General features: G+C 52.7%; 1 protein-coding gene across 1 annotated transcript in view; it reads left to right on the forward strand.

Annotated features, from left to right (window-relative positions):
• The window catches only part of CFAP74 (cilia and flagella associated protein 74), a 59,524-nt gene that overhangs the window by 23,846 nt on the left and 14,989 nt on the right, over positions 1-20,689 (forward strand). The window contains 4 exon segments of the mRNA XM_060141997.1: positions 219-381; positions 10,164-10,234; positions 10,638-10,760; positions 17,326-17,447. Of these exon segments, the coding sequence (XP_059997980.1) occupies positions 219-381; positions 10,164-10,234; positions 10,638-10,760; positions 17,326-17,447 (479 nt within the window).

Below are 20,689 nucleotides of genomic sequence, written 5' to 3' on the forward strand. Positions count from 1 at the left end.
GCCAAGGCGGAGCCCGCCTGGGCGAGAGGGGCCCTGAGCCCCGGACGAGCCCGGCACGGGTCGCCAGAGAGCTGTTGAGGGGTGCTGTGGGAGCCCGCGGCCCCCAGCCCGGATACGGCCAGGGTCTCAACGTGGCCCTCCCCAGATGGCGGGTGCGGACGGTTGATGGGAAAGGCAAGTGGAAACTGCCAGTAAAGGTGTCACGTTCTCTTTCTCAGAGCAGTAACTTCACATATGAAGACAAGGGTTTTGACAGTAACGTCGCCACCAGTTTTTCCAAGCAGCTGACGGCGGGCAATGAGTCCGTGCCCGCAGATGTGCCGAGCCAGAAGGAGTCTGGGAAACTGGACATAAAGGAGAAGGAGGAGGGGCGCCCCGTAGGTGAGCCGGGCCCGCGGCCTGCACTCAGCACGCAGCCCTGGGCCACCTTGGCCGCAGGGCCCCGAGCCCCAGCCGTTTGACGGGCAGAGGGGCTGGCAGGCCGGGTTGGAGGGCCCCGGAGGGGCAGATTCCGGGAGCCACTCCGAGCACGGTTGCGTCCGGCGACGGCCGGCCGTGCCAGTGTGGTGCCAGGGGCCTGGGCGGCGCAGAAGCTTCCGGGCTCCAGTTCTAAGTGAGTAAGAAAATACTCGTACGCACTTATATGTTCGACTACATACCGGTTATGGAGCGGATCAAAATTCGCACCCATATTTAAGCTAACAGAAGACTTAAAGGAAATGCACAGCTTTGGACCACCAGGCTGGCCACAAGGGCAGCTGCCCTCCTCCCTGCCCTTGTTGGGACATCTGAGGAGCCCTGCCTGGTGGAGGGAGGGAGGGGATGGGGAAGGGGCCGGGGGCTCTGCTGATGGGGTCGCTGAAGGCCCCAGGCTGGCTGGGGCCACCCTGAACTCCGTCCGGAAGTCAAGTGCGTGTAACACGTGAGGACAGTTTAAAGAAGAGCCAGGAAGTCGGCAGCCCGAGCCCAGGCGGAGCTTGAGGAGGACGAGGGCCCACGCGGCCGCGCTCACCGGACACACGCCTCCCCAGGGGCGTCCCTCTGGCGTTGTCTTCAGCGTTTCCTTGCCTCCCTTTGCCTTTTCCCTCCGCGCTCATGGTCAGAAAGGGCTGCATTTCCCCAGCGTCGGAGCCGTGGGAGCACATCCTGAGTTGTCTGGTTGTGTAGCGTTGAGCTCTGTGGGGCGTCCACGTGGACTGGGCGGGGGTCCTCTGCGTGGCGGCTCCTCTCACGAACCTGCCTCGGTCACAGGCCACCCCCACCGGCTCACATCAGGGGGACTTCACGGCGCGGGCCGTGCGCGCAGGGGCTCAGGCGGCGTCTCCAAGTGTGTGAGCCTCCCTGGGGCGTGCCTTTGCCGCATCGCGGGGGACGCGCGGCCTCCCTGGCTGTTACTGTCCCGCGTGGCTGCCCAGCGCAGCTGCCGCTAGTCACGCCTGGCTTCAGATTTAAACTAACCAACATTAAGCAATAGGAGAATTTCGTTCCTCCTTCCCCGGAGCCACATTTCAAGAGCTCACAGCCACCCGCGGCCCGTGGCTGGGTCCCACTGGGCAGCTCCGCGGGGTCGGTCTGGAGGCCTGGGAAGGGAGGCTCCCGTCTGTACTGCTCGCGCCACCAGTGAGGTTGCCTGTCTTTCCAGGTGCCTGTTTACCATTTGTATTTTCTTTTGTATGAAATACCTGTTCAAGCTTTTCACCCACTTTTCTACGGGGTTGTTTGTCCTTTCTTATTTATTCATAGGAGTTCTTTCCAGATCCTGTATACTTAGCCTTTGTCAGTTAGGAGGTTGCAAATATTGCCTCCAAGTCGAAGTCGTGGCTCGTCCTTTTACTCCCTTTATGATCTCTTTTCTTAAGTCAGAGTTCTTCATTTTATGTTATTTTTTATTTATTTAGTTTTTTGGCCGTGCCACGTGGCATGTGGGATCTTAGTTCCCCAACCAGGGATCAAACCCGCACCCCTCGCATTGGAAGTGCAGAGTGTTAACCACTGGGCTGCCAGGGAAGTCCCAAAGTTCTACTTATTTATTTATTTGGCTGCGCCGGGTCTTAGTTGCGGCGCGCGGGATCTTCGTTGCGGCATGAGGGGTCTTTAGTTGCGTCATGCTAACTCTTAGTTGTGGCATGCGTGCGGGACCTAGTTCCCTGACCAGGGATTGAACCCAGGCCCCGTGCATTGGGAGCAAAGAGTCTTAACCGCTGGACCACCGGGGAAGTCCCGGAAGTCCCAAAGTTCTTAATTTTAATGTTTGCAAATCTACCCATCATTTCTTTTGAGGTGTGTGCTTTATGCCTTTATACCAACGTTTCCCCTATCCCAAGGACATAAGACATGGCTCTTACGTTTGGGTCTGTGGTCCAGCTAATTTCTGTGTGTGATGTGAGGTAGATGCCAAAGCTCTTCTTTTTCCCACGTGTATGTCCCATTGTTCCTGCAAAACAGGTTGAAAATACTTTCCTTTCCCTGGTGGATTGATTTGTTATCTTTGTTGCAAATGGATTGAAGGTGTGGGTGTACTTCTGGACTCTATGCTGATCAGTTGACCCATTTGCCTCACCTGACCAGCACCGTCCACCTGGATTATTGTAGCTTTAGGGTTAGCCTTGAAGCCACGTAGTGTTAAGTCGCCCAACTTTGCTCTTTTTTTTGGCAAGGTATTTGCTTTGGATATTTTAGGTACTTGCATTTCCATATGTGTTCTTTATGTATAAATTTGTTTATTTTATTTTTTATTTATTTTTGGCTGCGTTGGGTCTTCGTTGCTGCATGCGGGCTTTCTCTAGTTGCGTCGAGCGGGGGCTACTCTTTGTTGCAGTGCGCGGGCTTCTCATTGCAGTGGCTTCTCTTGTTGCAGAGCACGGGCTCTAGGCATGCAGGCTCCAGTAGTTGTGGCACTCGGGCTCAGCAGTCGTGGCTTGCAGGCTTAGTTGCTCCGCGGCATGTGGGATCTTCCCAGACCAGGGCTTGAACCCGTGTCCCCCTGCATTGGCAGGCGGATTCTTAACCACTGCGCCACCAGGGAAGCCCCTGGGGGGCTGTTGATAAACGTTGGTGTGAACATGGGATGCAGGGGTGCATGGGACCCCTGCCTCGGTATTTTTCTAATACTCCAGGAAAGCATCTTTCAAAAGACCGTTTTTGTAAACTCACACGTGGCTTCCAGACCTACTTTAAATCTACAGTAATCAGGACAGTGTGGTCCAGATAAGGACACATGGATCAGCGGATCAGAACAGAGATTACAAAACGTGGACAGAGGAGAGACGCTGGGGTGCATACAGATGGTTCTGTTCCCAGGGGGACAGAGGGTGAGTGGGTAGGGCTCCCTCCTCACCTCCTCTGCCTCCTGTGCTGGCTCAGGGGGTCAGCTGGCCTTGACCCCCAGCACCACACGTCAGGAGGGGCCACCTTCCGAGTGGAGTTTGGGCCACCCCGCACGGGAGGTTCGTGGGGGTCCTCACATCAGCTGTGCAGCTCCCAGCGTGGGCCCCTGAGACCTGCTGGCCCAGAACCTTCCCCACGGCTGCAGCATGGGGCGTGGCAGGAGTGCTCAGAGCAAAGGGTCTGCCTCAGAGGGCTGCACACGTGGCGGACAAGTACATCACGAGTATGAGCTGCCCCAGAGCAGAGCAGCAAGGAAGCAGCAGCATGGGCCCCTTGCCCTTTAAAGGTGGCGAGGGGGTCACCTTGATGGTTGAAAACCATCAGCCAGGACTTCCCTGGTGGCACAGCGGCTAAGAATCCGCCTGCCAATGCAGGGGACACGGGTTCGAGCCCTGGTCCGGGAAGATCCCACATGCCACGGAGCAACTAAGCCTGTGGGCCACAAGTACTGAGCCTGCGCTCTAGAGCCAGCGAGCCACAACTACTGAGCCTGCATGCCACAACTACTGAAGCCCGCGTGCCTAGATCCTGTTCTCGGCAACAAGAGAAGCCACCGCAATGAGAAGCCCGCGCACTGCAACAAAGAGTAGCCCCCACTCGATGCAACTAGAGAAAGCCCGCGCACAGCAACGAAGACCCAATGCAGCCAAAAATAAATCAATAAATAAATTTATTTTAAAAAAAAAAGAAAAGAAAACCATCAGCCAGTCCCGTGTGGGTCTGCAGCCTGGACCTGTGACCCCGTGCTGTCTCCAGCCGAGACTTTAGGGGAAAGTGGTCCCAGGTTGGAAGAGCTTCGGGGCCCAGCCACACAAAGGCCAACCCTCTCTGGAGAAGTGCAGCTTCAGCTCAGAACTCAAGGAGCTCCACAGGTAAAGTGCCAGGAAGCACGTGCTCACAGTCAAAAACTCCTCTGCCTCTTCATTATGATACTAGCAGGTGGATCCAGCAGGATGTGAGAAAAGATAATACATCATAAGCAAGCGGGGTCTGTCCTCCGAACACAAGGCTGGTTCAGCATTCAAAAATCATCCAATATTGGGCTTCCCTGGTGGCGCAGTGGTTGCGAGGCCGCCTGCCGATGCAGGGGACACGGGTTCGTGCCCCGGTCCGGGAGGATCCCACATGCCGCGGAGCTGCTGGGCCCGTGAGCCATGGCCGCTGAGCCTGTGCGTCCGGAGCCTGTGCTCCGCAAAAAAAAAAAAAAAAAAAAAAAATCATCCAATATTATTCACCATATCAACAGAAGAAAGAAGAAAAAACATTATGATTGTCTTAACAGATGGAGAAAAAGCTTTTGACAAAATTCCACATCCATTTGTGATGGAAGATCTCAGTGAACTAGGAGTAGAAGAAAATTTCCTCAACCTGATGATGGGCATCTTTGAAAAACAAGAAACAAAAACTAAACCTGGGCTTCCCTGGTGGCGCAGTGGTTGAGAGTCTGCCTGCCGATGCAGGGGACACGGGTTCGTGCCCCGGTCCGGGAAGATCCCACATGCCGTGGAGCGACTGGGCCCGTGAGCCATGGCCGCTGAGCCTGCGCGTCCAGAGCCTGTGCTCTGCGACGGGAGAGGCCACAACAGTGAGAGACCCGCGTACCGCAAAAAAAAAAAAAAAACTAAACCTAACAGTTAACATCATACTCGATGAAAGATTGGATGCTTCTCCTGAAGGTTGGGAGTACAGCAAAGATGTTCATTCACTCATAGCTATCCAGTGCAATAAGGCAAGAAAAGGAAATAAAAGAAATAAAGTTTGAAAAGAAAAAAATAAAATCAGCTTTATTCACAGACAACATGACTGTCTATCTAGAATATCTCAAAGAATCCCCCAAAAGTTACACAACTAGTGCATTTAGCAGGGTCACAGGATACAATATACAAAAATCAAGCACATTTCTAGATAGAAATTAACAATTGGAAATTAAATGTTTATAAGTATCATTTATAATAGCACCAAAAACATGAACTAGTAAGTTATAAAGCTAAGAAACAATGTTCAGGGTCTGTATGCTGAAAACTACAAAACTCTGATGAAAGAAATCAAAGGCCTCAATAAATTGGGAGATCCATGGAGCTTGTGGATGGAAAGACTCAATATTGTTAAGAGGTCAGTTCTCCCAAAACTGGCTATAGATGAATGCAGTTCTAATCAAAATCTAGCAGGGCTTTTTATGGGAATTGACAAGCTGATTCTAAAATTTATATGGAGGGACTTCCCTGGTGGTCCAGTGGGTAAGACTCCAAGCTCCCAATGCAGGGGGCCTGGGTTCGATCCCTGGTCGGGGAACTAGATCCCGCATGCATGCCGCAACTAAAGATCCTGTGTGCTGCAACTAAGACCCAGTGCAGCCTAAATAAATAATAAATAAAATTTTTTAAACAAATAAAATTTATATAGAAATCTAAAGGACCTAAAATAGCAAAGAATTTTGAAAAAGAACAAAGTTAGAAGACTCAGACTACCTGATTTCAAGACTTCCTCTAAAGCTGGAGTAACACATAGCGTGATATTGGCAGAGGGAGAGACACAGGGTTTCAGTGGGACAGGATAAAGGGTCCAAAAATAGACCCACACAAATATGCAAAGGTAATTCCTTGGAGAAAGAAAGTCTTGTCCTCAAATGAGACCTTAACAATTAGATAAACATATGCTCCCAAATTAACCTCCATCCATTCCTCTCGCTGTAAACAAAAACTGCTCAAAATCATAGATCTAAATGTAAAACCTAAAATTATAAAACTTCTAAAAGAAACACAGGAGAAAATCTGTGTAACCTTGGTTTGGGCAAAGATTTCTTAGATATGACATCAAAAGCATGAGCCATTCTTTAAACTGTACAGTTTAAACTATAAACTGTACATCAAAAAAAAAAAACCTCTGGACTTCATCAAAACTAAAACTATCTGCTCTTCTAAACAGACTGTTAAGAGAATGAAAGATAAGCCACTGAGGGCTTCCCTGGTGGCGCAGTGGTTGAGAGTCCGCCTGCCGATGCAGGGGACATGGGTTCGTGCCCTGGTCTGGGAAGATCCCACATGCCGCGGAGCGGCTGGTACTGTGAGCCATGGCCGCTGGGCCTGTGCGTCCGGAGCCTGTGCTCCGCAACGGGAGAGGCCACAGCAGTGAGAGGCCTGCGTACCGCAAAAAAAGATAAGCCACTGACTGGCAGAAAATATTAGCAAATCACGGACCTGATAAAGAACAGATCCAAGTAAGTCAGAAAGAGAAAGACAAATACTGTATGCTGACACATATATATGGAATTTAAGAAAAAAAAATGTCATGAAGAACCTAGGGGTAAGACAGGAATAAAGACACAGACCTACTAGAGAATGGACTTGAGGATATGGGGGGAGGGAAGGGAAAGCTGTGACAAAGCGAGAGAGGGGCATGGACATATATACACTACCAAGCGTAAAACAGATAGCTAGTGGGAAGCAGCCGCATAGCACAGGGAGATCAGCTCGGTGCTTTGTGACCGCCTGGAGGGGTGGGATAAGGAGGGTGGGAGGGAGGGAGATGCAAGAGGGAGGGGATATGGGAACATATGTATAACTGATTCACTTTGTTATAAAGCAGAAACTAACACACATTGTAAAGCAAGTATACTCCAATAAAGTTGTAAAAAAAAAAAAGAACAGATCCAAAATGTATAAAGAACTTTGAAACCTCAATTAGAAAACAAATAACCCAGTTTTCAAATGGGCAAATGACTTGAACAGACACTTGACCAAAGAAGATGAGTAGATGGCAAGTAAGCACATGAAAAGACGCGACAACAGTAGACAGACGGAAAAACAAATTAGAACCACGATGGGCCGTCACTACACGCCTGTTAGAAGGGCGAGATTAAACCCCAGCCCCTGACAGAAGCAGTGCTGGTGAGGGGCTGCCGTGACTCTCGTCCGTTGCTGCTGGGAGTGCGCAGTGGTGTAGCCACTGTGGAGAGCAGTTCAGCAATTTCTTATAAAGTCGAACAAACCCCGTACAACCCAGAAACCCCACTCCTAGGTACTTACCCAAAGAAATGAAAACTAAATTCGAACAGAAACCTGCATGTGAATTATTTGTGATTGCCGACATCTGCTGACTGGTGAGTGGATAAACAACCTGGCACCCCTCTGCTCTGCAGCGCTACTCAGCAATGAAAAGGAATGAACTGGGGACCCACACACAACACGGATGCGCCTCACGACATCACACTAATGAAAAACGTCAGACGCAGAAAACTGCAAACCATGTGATTCCATTTATGTGTCATTCTGGAAAAGGCAAAACTGTAGGGACAGAACACAGACCAGTGGTTGCCAGGAGCCAGGGAGGGATTGACTACTAAGGGGCACAGGGAGAGCTGGGGTGGGAGGTGATGGAAACGTTCTGTATCTTGATTGTGGTGGGGGATACACCCTGTATGCATTTGTCAAAGCTTTCAGAAGTTTACACTAAAAAAAAGAAATGGGAGAGAAATCCCTCAACACAAACGACAGAGAGCATTACGATCTTGCGTGCTTCAGATATTATATGATCAGACCTTGAAAATAAAATAAGCACACTTAATACTTTGAAAAATATCACAAAGGAATAAGATCAAGTAGAATTGAAATGAGGGACTTCCCTGGTGGTGCAGTGGTTAATAATCTGCCTGCCAATGCAGGGGACATGGGTTCGAGACCTGGTCCGGGAAGATCCCACGTGCTGCGGAGCAACTAAGCCCGTGCGCCACAACTAGTGAGCCTGTGCTCTGCAACAAGAGAAGCCACCGCAATGAGATGCCCGCGCACCGCAGCAAAGAGTAGCCCCGCTCGCCACAACTAAAGAAAGCCCGCACGCAGCAACGAAGACCCAACACAACCAAAAATAAATAAGTTTATTTAAAAAAAAATAAATAAAGAAAATGAACCAAATAAAACTTCTAGCAGTAAGAATATGATCACTGAAAACAAACAAAACCCCAATCACTGGGTTAAACTGTGGATTAGACACTGCTGAAGAGACAATTAGGGAACTAGAAGATAGAGATGGAAACATGAAAGAAGCAGTACAACACATGTACTGTTGAGGATGAGTCAGGAGCGACTTGTCCGTTGGAATCAGGAAAAGACAGTATTTAAAGAGCTACTTGCTGAGAATGTTCTAAAATGTCGAAATGCCTCAAACTCCAGGAAGTGAGTAAATATCCACTCTGTGACTGACGGAACAGAATGGACGCGTGGAGCAGATACACTGCACACATAATTAAAGTCTTCCTAATCGTTAACAAGCCTGATTCTAGAATTAGTGGAAGCGCACCGTATTCCCAGCAAACTGACCAACACGATTCCACCCTGGGTCACCAAGGGACCCCAGCCAGCATCCATGCAAGATGAAGCAGCTGACCCCAGGGTCTGGCCTGGACTCAGGGCGTAGGGGAGGACCCCGTGGGCCCATGTCTGGGCTCTCACCGAGGTAACTCCTGAAGCAGACAAGGACGTAAACAGTGGGGTGGTGGGAGCCAACTGGCCCACTCGCCCCCACCCAACCTGGTGACAGTCATAGCTGCTGGCTGCATGAGAAGTCTGCCACGTTGGAGGAGCCAGAACTGGGGACCTCTGCCTTTACAACCCCAGGCCCCAGAAATGGTGCATACCGCCCTGTGGTAGCCTGGGGCAGGCCGCAGCAGTGCACCTGGGGCCTCCACAGGGCCAGCCTGGCAGCCCAGCTGGGGAAGGACTCAGAAAGGACGCTGACCTTCACCTCTCCTATCAAACTGGGTCTGTTCACTTGCAAAGTCAACAGGAAGACCTTCTCAGATGAGAGGAAACAGGGTCTACCCTTCTGATGGATGGCCTGCCATTCTTGGGGTGCCCCCCCAAATCCCGAGGGGCGGGCCGGGATCCATGGCCCACCAGTGGGGAAGAGACGTTCAAAACATGCAGGCAACGTGCACACAGACAAGGCTAAATGAGTGTGAAAATGAGGCTGCGAACATGTTATTATCGCCTGAAAGTGGACACCGTGTTACATTTCCAGGGCCCAGCAGCCCCTCGGGCTCCGGTGGGTCCCTGGGAAATGGCTGACCCCCTCCCCACGCCCCACCCTGGCCCAGCCCTGACACAGCACCCTGCTGTTTCCTCCTCTTCATACAAACCCCCTTGAGCCCACTTTCCACTCCTCCTGCTTTGAAGTGAAGCCCCAGATGGTCCACTTCTCGGCCGTCCCTCTCCAATGCGCTGCTCTCAGGCCGCTGCACCCACCGGGCCGCCCTGGGGCCAGCATCCTTCACCCACCCCCTTCCCTGCGCTGGGGCTTTGGGCAACTAGGGACCCTCTCCCACCCCAGCCTCCTGCTCCAGAGGTCGCAGTGCCCACTGTCCAAGTCCACCTGAGAAGCCCCAGGCCTGGGGCTTGAGCTGGGGGTCCCCGAGTTCCCGAGGTCCCTGACCAGGAGATGGCCACGGGGGGAGGGGGTCTGCGGGGGCACATCCATGCAAACCTGGGGCCACAATGATAGCCTCCTGTGGCCCCTAGCCCTGGGAAAGGGTGGGGTTGCTGGAGATGGTATTGTCAGGAGGAGCTGTCTGTGCAGGAGGGCTGGGGTGGCCCCCACGAGCCCCAGAACAGCACCTGGTCTGGGAGAGGGAGGGGGCCGGATGGTGCCCTAGCGCCCCAGCTCCCCCTCGGGCCTCACGGCCCCGGGAGGCCAGGTTGGGGGTGGCCACGCCTCAGGTGTGGCAGAGCTGCCCAGCCATGCCTGGCCAGCCTCACACCTGGACCCTTCTCTTCCAGAATCAGAGGGAGTGACCTTGACCACCATCGTGACTGTACCTCCCAACGAGGAACAGACGGAGTTCTCACTGGGAGAGGTCAGGCCCACCTTCTTCCGGCCCCCAGGGTGGTCTGTCCATCTGACCAGAGCCGGACTAGACTAGTCTGGCCGCTGGACTCGCCTCCTCTGGGCAGTTAGCTGTCTCAACCGGTGTCCGGCTGCCCCATCTCAGGCTGGGGCCGGGCGGGTCCAGAGCCGCAGAGGCAGGGCCCTGGGTACCCCTAGTCCAGCTCAGAGGAGACACCAATGCAGGGCCTTCCCAGCCAGAGCGTGGGGGCTGTGCATGTGTGTGCAAGGACCGTGTCATCAGGAGAGCGAGTGCACACATGGGGGCTGCCACCACTCGCCCCCGCAGTGACCCGGCTGTGGTGAGGCCACGGGAGACACCATGACGGGAACGTGAAGGCTGAGCGGCCCTGCCTACCTCTCTTGCCGTGCAGATAACAGAGGGGGAGATTGGCCCCTTCAGCACCATCAAAGTGCCCGTCATCTTCACCCCGATTGTCCCGGGAACGGTCTCCACCAGGTTCAAGGTCGTGTTTAAGAATCAGCAGTGCCCGACTGTGAGTATCCTGCTGCTCCCTGGGCACGGGGTCCCCGCCCTCTGCGTTCCCTCCACCACGACCACGTGAGGCTGCTGCCCGCACTGCCCACGCTTGCATGGCTAGTCAGTGACACACATGGCTAACAACATAGCCAACACATGCACACCTGTGAACACATATGCACACACACACACACACACACACACACACACACACACACACACCCCTTGCACTTAATCACTAGGGATGTCTTTCTTAATTTCCCAGTAATTAAAATTTGTCATCATTACTTTTTAGATTTATTTATTTATAAGTTTATTAAGTTGAATTATGCTCAGACAATATAATCTGCAAAGTCTTCTTTTTAATTTGTTAGTTTTCTTTGTGACCAAGGGCAAGATTGATTTTATAAATATGAAATGTGCGTATGAAGAAAGTGTATTTAGTGTCTGTAAACAGGTTTATTAGCTGGCTTATTCACATTATTCATACCCCTCCGTGGGTTTTTTTTTTTCAAGTCATTTGCCAATTTTTCTATTGTATTTTGTTTCTTACTAGGATTCTGAGTTTGTGGAGGTATTTTTTTTAGTTACAGGTGTACAGCATAGTGATTCAAAAATTCTATAGATTATATTCCATTTAAAGCCATTATAGGGAATTCCCTGGTGGTCCAGGGTACGACTCAGCACTTTCACTGCTGTGGGCCCGGGTTCAATCCCTGGTCGGGGAACTAAGATCCCCCAAGCCGTGCAGTGCAGCCAAAAAAAAAGAAACAAGTTATGCAATTCAGTTATAGTCCCCATGCTGTCCCGTATATCCTTGCAGCTTATCTATGTTTTAAAATATTTATTTATTTATTTATTTGGCTGCGCCGGGTCTTAGTTGTGCCGTGCGGGATCTTTTAGTTGCGGCATGCGGGATCTAGTTCTCAGACCAGGGATCAAATCTGGGCCCCCTGCATTGGGAGTGCAGAGTCTTAGCCACTGGACCACCAGGGAAGTCCCTGTAGCTTATCTATTTTATACATAGTAGTTTGTGTCCCTTAATCCTGTACCCCTATCTTGCCCCTCCCCTGACCCTTCTCCCCACTGGTACCCACTAGTTTGTTCTCTATATCTGTGTGTCTATTTCTGTTTTGTTATATTCATTCAGTTGTTTTATTTTCTAGATTCCACATATAAGTGATAACATACAGTGTTTGTCTTTCTCTGTCTGACTTACTTCACTAAACATGATACCCTCTAGGTCCATCCATGTGGCTGCAAACGTCAGGGTTTCATTCTTTTCATGGCTGAGTAGTATTCTGTTGTATATATGCACCATGTCTTCTTCATCCATTCCTCTGTTGATGGACACCTAGGTTGCTTCCATATCTTAGCTATTGTAAATAATGCTGCCATGAACATTGGGGTGCATATATCTTTTCAAATTAGTGTTTTTGTTTCTTGCAGATGTATACCCAAGAGTGGAATTGCTGGGTCATATGGTAGTTATATTTTTAGCTTTTTGAGGAATTTCCATACTGTTTTACACAGTGGTTGCACCAGTTTATATTCCCACCAGCAGTGCCTGAGGGCTCCCTTTTCTCCACATCCTCTCCAACGCTTGTTATTTGTAGACTTTTTGATGAAAGCCATTCTGACAGGTGTGAGGTGATATCTCACTGTGGCTTTGATTTGGATTTCCCTGATGGTTGTCAATGCTGAGAATCTTTTTATGTGCCTGTTGACCATGTGCATGTCCTCTTTGGAAACATGTCTATTCAGGTCTTCTACTCATTTTTTTAAACTTGTTTATTTTTTATTTTTTTGGCCATGCCACACAGCATGCGGGATCTTAGTTCCCTGACCAGGGATCAAACCCGGGCTCCCTGCAGTGGAAGCGTGGATTCCTAACCACTGGACCACCAGGGAATTCCCTCCTGCTCATTTTTTTTTTCCTCCTGCTCATTTTTTAATTAGGTCGTTTGTTTTTTGATATTGGGTTGTATGAGCTGTTATATATATTTTGGATATTAATCCCTTATCATTCATATCATTTGCAAATATTTTCTCCCATTCAGTAGGTTGTCTTTTCAATTTTGTCAGTGGTTTCTTTTGCTGCACAAAAGCTTTTATGTTTAATTAGGTCCCATTTGTTTATTTTTGCTTTTGTTTCCTTTGCCTTGGGAGACAGATCCAAAAACATACTGCTACAATTTATGTCCAAGAGTGTCCTGCCTACACTTTCCTCTAAGAGCTTTATAGCTTCCGGTCTTACATTTAGGTCTTCAATACATTTTGAGTGTATTTTTGTGTATGGTGTTAGAGAATGTTCTAATTTCATTCTTTTACATGTAACTGTCCAGTTTTCCCAGCACCACTTGTTGAAGAGATTGTCTTTTCTCCATTGTATGTTCTTTCATCCTTTGTCATAGATTAGGTGACGATAAGTGCATGGGTTTATCTCTGGGCTCTCTTTCCTGTTTCATTGATCTATGTGTCTGTTTTTGTGCCAGTACCATGCAGTTTTGATGCTTGTAGCTTTGCAGTATAGTCTGGAGTTCAGGGAGGATGATTCCCCCAGCTTTGTTCTTCTTTGTCAAGATGCTTTGGCTTCCCTCCATGTTCCTTCCACACATCTATGTTCCTTATGACCGATCTTTGACAAGTTCTCCTTACACTTTTTTTTTTAACATCTTTATTGGAGTATAACTGCTTTACAATGTTGTGTTAGTTTCTGCTTTATAACAAAGTGAATCAGCTATACATACACATATATCCCCATATCTCCTCCCTCTTGTGTCTCCCTCCCACCCTCCCTATCCCACCCCTCTAGGTACTCACAAAGCACCGAGCTGATCTCCCTGTGCTATGCAGCTGCTTCCCACTAGCTATCTGTTTTACATTTGGTAGTGTATATATGTCCATGCAACTCTCTCACTTCGTCCTAGCTTACCCTTCCCCCTCCCTGTGTCCTCAAGTCCATTCTCTAAGTCTGCGTCTTTATTCCTGTCCTGCCCCTAGGTTCTTCAGATCCATTTGTTTCCTTTTTTTTTTTTTTTAGATTCCATAAGTATGTGTTAGCATACGATATTTGTTTTTCTCTTTCTGACTTAATTCACTCTGTATGACAGTCTCTAGGTCCATCCACCTCACTACAAATAACTCAGTTTTGTTCCTTTTTATGGCTGAGTAATATTCCACTGTATATATGTGCCACATCTTCTTTATCCATTCATCTGTTGATGGACACTTAGGTTGCTTCCATGTCCTGGCTATTGTAAGTAGAGCTGCAATGAACATTTTGGTACATGACTCTTTTTGAATTATGGTTTTCTCAGGGTATGTGCCCAGTAGTGGGATTGCTGGGTCATATGGTAGTTCTATTGGTAGTTTTTTTAAGGAACCTCCATGCTGCTCTCCATAGTGGCTGTACCAATTCCCATTCCCACCAGCAGTGCGAGAGGTCTCCTTACACTTCCAACAGAGGGCTCTGTTCAGCTGCTTCATTGTCTCACGCATGAGGGTTTATAGTCGTTTTCTTATCGTGAATTGTGCCTTTCACCAGAACCAAACATCCCCCTTCATCCTGCTGCTCATGGCACCTCTATATCCAGCTGATCCCACAATAACGACAGGGCCACTCCTGCTTTCCTCTGCTTCACCTTCTCCTCATATCCCTTTGTCCTCCCCCCCACCCCGGCCGATATTTATCCTTTTTTAATGACTTTGTGTGTCTTTTAAGGAGCCAGGTTTTGTCTGTGGACCCAGACTAATGTTGTCTGCCTTTAGGGGGAGAATCCAGTGCATTTGCAGCATAATATTGACACACTTTGTTTTACTACTTCCATTAGATTTGTCTACTATTCATTTTATCATACTGTTTCCTCACTTTCAGTTTTCTTGTTTTCATTGGTTTGATCAAGTTGCTACTTATTCCTTTTTTCCCTGTTATTTGGAAATTCTACTTTCATTCAATGAACAGTTCCCTCCCCTTTCCCAGCCCTTAAATCCCACATGACTTTCTATTTCTTTTTTATAAATTTTTTTTTTTTTTGGCTGCATTGGGTCTTTGTTGCTGTGCGCAAGCTTTCTCTAGTTGTGGCGAGCGGGGGCTACTCTTCGTTGCGGTGCACGGGCTTCTCATTGCAGTGACTTCTCTTGTTGCGGAGCACAGGCTCTAGGCATGCAGGCTTCAGCAGTTGTGGCATACAGGCTCAGTAACTGTGGCTCACGGGCTCTAGAGTGCAGGCTCAGTAGTTGTGGCACACGGGCTTAGTTGATCCATGGCATGTGGGATCTTCCCAGACCAGGACTCAAACCCATGTCCCCTGCAGGCAGGCAAATTCTTAACCCCGGTGCCACCAGGGAAGCCCTGACTTTCTATTTTTTAAGTGCAAGAGGACCATCCTCCAAGACGGATAGTACCCCAGCAGTTCACTCCACCACCACTTCCTTATGACCAAAATAAGACACGATTTTGGGTCCCTTTTATTTATCCTCTTTCTTGGCCCTCGATGTCTCGGTTTCACTTAACTGTCATTAGCATTATTAGCATCTCCTCCGACTCTGCCCCCACTGCCTCAGGAGTTCTGACCCAACTCCGTGGTCCACGATTCCAAGCAGGTGGCCATGTCCAGGTGTGACCGTCCACACTCTCCTCTCCTGTCGCCATCAGGAGTCTCTGCTCTGGTGTGTTTTCCATATAGGAATGAGCCTGTCAGGGGCCAGGGATTTGAGACACAATATTCATTTATTTGTAACGGAAACCCCAAGGAATAGGCCATACCCTACAATACCCCACAGTATACCATAATACTCACACTGTTCCCACATGTCCACAGTAACCATGGAGTCCCACAGTTCCCCGCGGTAGCCCCATAGGTCCCCACAGAGCCCCTGCTGTGGTGTCAGGAAGGAACAGGGACCAGACCTGGGTAACTGAGCACTTGGAGAGGATGGCCTGGCTGGGGCTGTGACCTCGGGTCAAGGACGCTCCAGCCCACGGGGGCCCTGCCAGGCGAGCCGGGGCAGTGAACGCCCTGACCACTCTCCTACCCCACCTCCTCACCCGGGCGTGGTACACACGCAGCCCCTGGGGTGGCTCCCGGCCTCCAGGGGTGAACGGGGTCTGGATTCCCATCCTGCCTGCCTGCTTTCCTGAGGTGGGTCCCTCGTGACATGTGCTGGGTTCTGCCGGCCTGTGGACCCCTCCCTTCCGGGGGTGTGAGGACGCTGCCCACTGTCTCCGCGTGAGGATGGTCCCAGCGCAGGCTGGCCTTTCGTTTCCGTGTCTGGACCTTTCTTACCCTCCCTGGCTGGCTCCTCCGTAGACGGGGCCTTCCTGTGCCGACCACCCCGTCTGCTTCACGGACGCCTGTCCCCCGGCCTTGTGTGTCACGTGTCACCGCATGTGTCCGCCTGCTCGCCTGGCCCTGATTCAGGTACCAGCGGGACCAGTCTCTTTGTGACCTGCCTGGCCGTGCGGTCAGGACGCTGCTCCGGGTCTCAGCGCCTCTCGGCAGCAGCCCCCCCGCCCCCCTCGGTGGATCACCGTTCACCTGCTGTCACCACTGCCTTTGAGTGGGGTGGCCGTGCTTCTCCTCAGACCCCCTCCCGACTCTCCCAGCTGCTCCGTCTCTCTGGCCGCGCTTTCCTTTTATTCTGTCCTCTTGTCTCTGGCCCTGGAGATGGGTTGTATGTTTCAGTGACCCTGTGGCCTCGGATCCGGCGCTGTGTGTTCTAAGGTCACAGTCCCGCAGGTGGTAGAAAGGGAAGCCCTCCACCCAGTTGTGTGGGCTGGTGGTCACTGTTCTGCCTGAGGGGGGCTGCTGTGCACAGGCTCTCTCTGCAGGACATCCTGGTCTGAGTGCAGGAAGCCGACGCCAGGGTCCGAGGTGGGGAGAAGCACGTGCCTACTGGGCCCTTCGCGAGCCCTGAGCTTCCGTTTGTATCAGCTGCGTGTACTGCCTGTGTGACGCATGAGTCTGCAGTAAAACGGCTGTTGGTTTTTTCGATAAATTTATTTGTTTTTTTATTTTTGGCCGTATTTTTGGGTCTTCGTTGCTGCACACGGCTTCCTCTAGTTGTGGCGAGCGGGGGCTACTCTTCGTTGCAGTGCGTGGGCTCTAGGCGTGAGGGTTTCAGTAGTTGTGGCTCACGGACCCTAGAGCACAGGCTCAGTAGTTGGGGCGCACGGGCTTAGTTGCTCCGTGGCATGTGGGATCTTCCCGGACCAGGGCTCGAACCCATGTCCCCGGCATTGGCAGGCGGATTCTTAACCACTGCACCACCAGGGAAGCCCGGGTTTTTTTAAACAGCTAAAAATGTTGATATTTATGAAGCTGCGTGGTGGGTACGTGACAATCCATCGTACCATTCTATCTTTTTATGTTTAAAAAATTTGAAAATAAAAAGGATTGTTTAAATTATATGATGTAAAAAGTGCCATGATCCCCAAAACATGGCCAGTTTGATTATTAACCTTCCAGTTCTTGTAAGAGTCACAAAACGCTGCCGCTGAGCTCTGCGTTAGTACTCACGGTCGCCGCCTGCTCTGCTGATGGAAATACGTGTTGTCGGATTTTCATGTTCAAATTCAGTTATATTTCAAAGTCGTCGGTGTTGCTATCGACGTGCCAGTCTGGGTGCCAAAGCCCAACGTAGACCTGAAGATCTGCATGTACGACCGGCTGTATCAGGACTCCATCCTCGTCCACACACGGTGAGCCCTCGGCGGGGGTGAGGTCACGGACCTCGGGGTGGGGGTCACCTGGGGTTACCCCAAGGGCCCACTGGAATCCCAGGGCTGTCATAGGAGGGAGGCTGGAGGGCCAGAGTCAGACAGAGGTTGGCAGATGCTAGGCTGCTGGCCTTGAAGATGGGACAGGGGCCACGAGCCAAGGGACACGGTGCCACCAGAAGCTGGAAAAGCCAGGAAACGATTCCCCACGGAGCCTCCCAGGGGACCAGCCCTGCCCGCAGCTGGGCTTCCGCCCCGGGAGACTGTGTCCGGTCCTGACCTCCAGAACCGTGAGAGTAAGTCAGTGTTGTCACCCCTGCGTCTCTGGGGAGCTCGCCCCCAACATGGCCGGGCCAGGCCCCTCTCGGACACAGACAGGGAAGGAGGCGTGTCCTCTGAAGGACCATGGACGGAGCCCCGAGACAAGAAGCATGTTTCATTCGCAGTGTTTTGCAAGGGCGTCCGGACACCACAGTTGTCATTTCTTTTTTACGCTCTTTTTAATTTTTAGTGAAATTCAATTACATGGAGAAAAGCAGGCAAATTCTACAGTTAGAGCTTAATGGGTTTTCATTAACCAAACACACCTGCGTACCTGGCAGGCTGCTGACACACGGGGCCCCGCTTCCAGCCCGGGGGCGGGGGTGGGGGGGCGATGGGCAGCCTGGGTGGAAACGGACTGGCATGTGTGCCAGCCACTGGGTCCCTGGGCCTCAGCACTGCAAACGCCGGGGGCCTGTTCTCACCGGGGAGCCTCAGCGCTGCAAACGCCGGGGGCCTGTTCTCACCGGGGAGCCTCAGCACTGCAAACGCCGGGGGCCTGTTCTCACCGGGGAGCCTCAGCACTAAACGCCGGGGGCCTGTTCTCACCGGGGAGCCTCAGCGCTGCAAACGCCGGGGGCCTGTTCTCACCGGGGAGCCTCAGCGCTGCAAACGCCGGGGGCCTGTTCTCACCGGGGAGCCTCAGCGCTGCAAACGCCGGGGGCCTGTTCTCACCGGGGAGCCTCAGCGCTGCAAACGCCGGGGGCCTGTTCTCACCGGGGAGCCTCAGCGCTGCAAACGCCGGGGGCCTGTTCTCACCGGGGAGCCTCAGCGCTGCAAACGCCAGGGGGCCTGTTCTCACCGGGGAGCCTCAGCGCTGCAAACGCCGGGGGCCTGTTCTCACCGGGGAGCCTCAGCGCTGCAAACGCCGGGGGCCTGTTCTCACCGGGGAGCCTCAGCGCTGCAAACGCCGGGGGCCTGTTCTCACCGGGGAGCCTCAGCGCTGCAAACGCCGGGGGCCTGTTCTCACCGGGGAGCCTCAGCACTAAACGCCGGGGGCCTGTTCTCACCGGGGAGCCTCAGCGCTGCAAACGCCGGGGGCCTGTTCTCACCGGGGAGCCTCAGCGCTGCAAACGCCGGGGGCCTGTTCTCACCGGGGAGCCTCAGCGCTGCAAACGCCGGGGGCCTGTTCTCACCGGGGAGCCTCAGCGCTGCAAACGCCGGGGGCCTGTTCTCACCGGGGAGCCTCAGCACTAAACGCCGGGGGCCTGTTCTCACCGGGGAGCCTCAGCGCTGCAAACGCCGGGGGCCTGTTCTCACCGGGGAGCCTCAGCGCTGCAAACGCCGGGGGCCTGTTCTCACCGGGGAGCCTCAGCGCTGCAAACGCCGGGGGCCTGTTCTCACCGGGGAGCCTCAGCGCTGCAAACGCCGGGGGCCTGTTCTCACCGGGGAGCCTCAGCGCTGCAAACGCCGGGGGCCTGTTCTCACCGGGGAGCCTCAGCGCTGCAAACGCCGGGGGCCTGTTCTCACCGGGGAGCCTCAGCACTAAACGCCGGGGGCCTGTTCTCACCGGGGAGCCTCAGCGCTGCAAACGCCGGGGGCCTGTTCTCACCGGGGAGCCTCAGCGCTGCAAACGCCGGGGGCCTGTTCTCACCGGGGAGCCTCAGCGCTGCAAACGCCGGGGGCCTGTTCTCACCGGGGAGCCTCAGCGCTGCAAACGCCAGGGGCCCTGTTCTCACCGGGGAGCCTCAGCGCTGCAAACGCCAGGGGCCCTGTTCTCACCGGGGAGCCTCAGCGCTGCAAACGCCAGGGGCCCTGTTCTCACCGGGGAGCCTCAGCGCTGCAAACGCCAGGGGCCCTGTTCTCACCGGGGAGCCTCAGCACTGCAAACGCCAGGGGCCCTGTTCTCACCGGGGAGCCTCAGCACTGCAAACGTCAGGGGCCCTGTTCTCACCGGGGAGCCTCAGCACTGCAAACGTCAGGGGCCCTGTTCTCACCGGGGAGCCTCAGCACTGCAAACGTCAGGGGGCCTGTTCTCACCGGGGAGCCTCAGCGCTGCAAACGCCGGGGGCCTGTTCTCACCGGGGAGCCTCAGCGCTGCAAACGCCGGGGGCCTGTTCTCACCGGGGAGCCTCAGCACTGCAAACGCCGGGGGCCTGTTCTCACCGGGGAGCCTCAGCACTGCAAACGTCGGGGGCCTGTTCTCACCGGGGAGCCTCAGCACTGCAAACGTCGGGGGCCTGTTCTCACCGGGGAGCCTCAGCACTGCAAACGTCGGGGGCCTGTTCTCACCGGGGAGCCTCAGCACTGCAAACGTCGGGGGCCTGTTCTCACCGGGGAGCCTCAGCACTGCAAACGTCAGGGGGCCTGTTCTCACCGGGGAGCCTCAGCACTGCAAACGTCAGGGGGCCTGTTCTCACCGGGGAGCCTCAGCACTGCAAACGTCAGGGGCCTGTTCTCACCGGGGAGCCTCAGCACTGCAAACGTCAGGGGCCTGTTCTCACCGGGGAGCCTCAGCACTGCAAACGTCAGGGGCCTGTTCTCACCGGGGAGCCTCAGCACTGCAAACGTCAGGGGCCTGTTCTCACCGGGGAGCCTCAGCACTGCAAACGTCAGGGGCCTGTTCTCACCGGGGAGCTGGGAACTCGGGACAGGACTCAGGTGGATTTGTTCAGGAAACTAGGTTTTGCAGGGCTCTGGCCAGTTTACCTCGGGACACAGAGCGTGTCCACTCCCGGGCAGGGTGGTGACGGGGAGCCGGGGGGGGGGGGGGAGTTGTGCTTTCTCAGCCCCTCCCCAAGGCACAGGCTCGACGGCGTACATTTGTTGAGTGATTTTATTATATTTTTTTAAGATTTTTTTTGACGTGGACCATTTTTAAGTCTTTATTGAATTTGTTACAATATTGCTTCTGTTTAATGTTTTGGTTTTTTGGCCGCGAGGCACGTGGGATCCTAGCTCCC

The sequence above is a fragment of the Lagenorhynchus albirostris genome, chromosome 2 (assembly GCF_949774975.1).
Source record: "Lagenorhynchus albirostris chromosome 2, mLagAlb1.1, whole genome shotgun sequence".
Classification (NCBI taxonomy): domain Eukaryota; kingdom Metazoa; phylum Chordata; class Mammalia; order Artiodactyla; family Delphinidae; genus Lagenorhynchus; species Lagenorhynchus albirostris.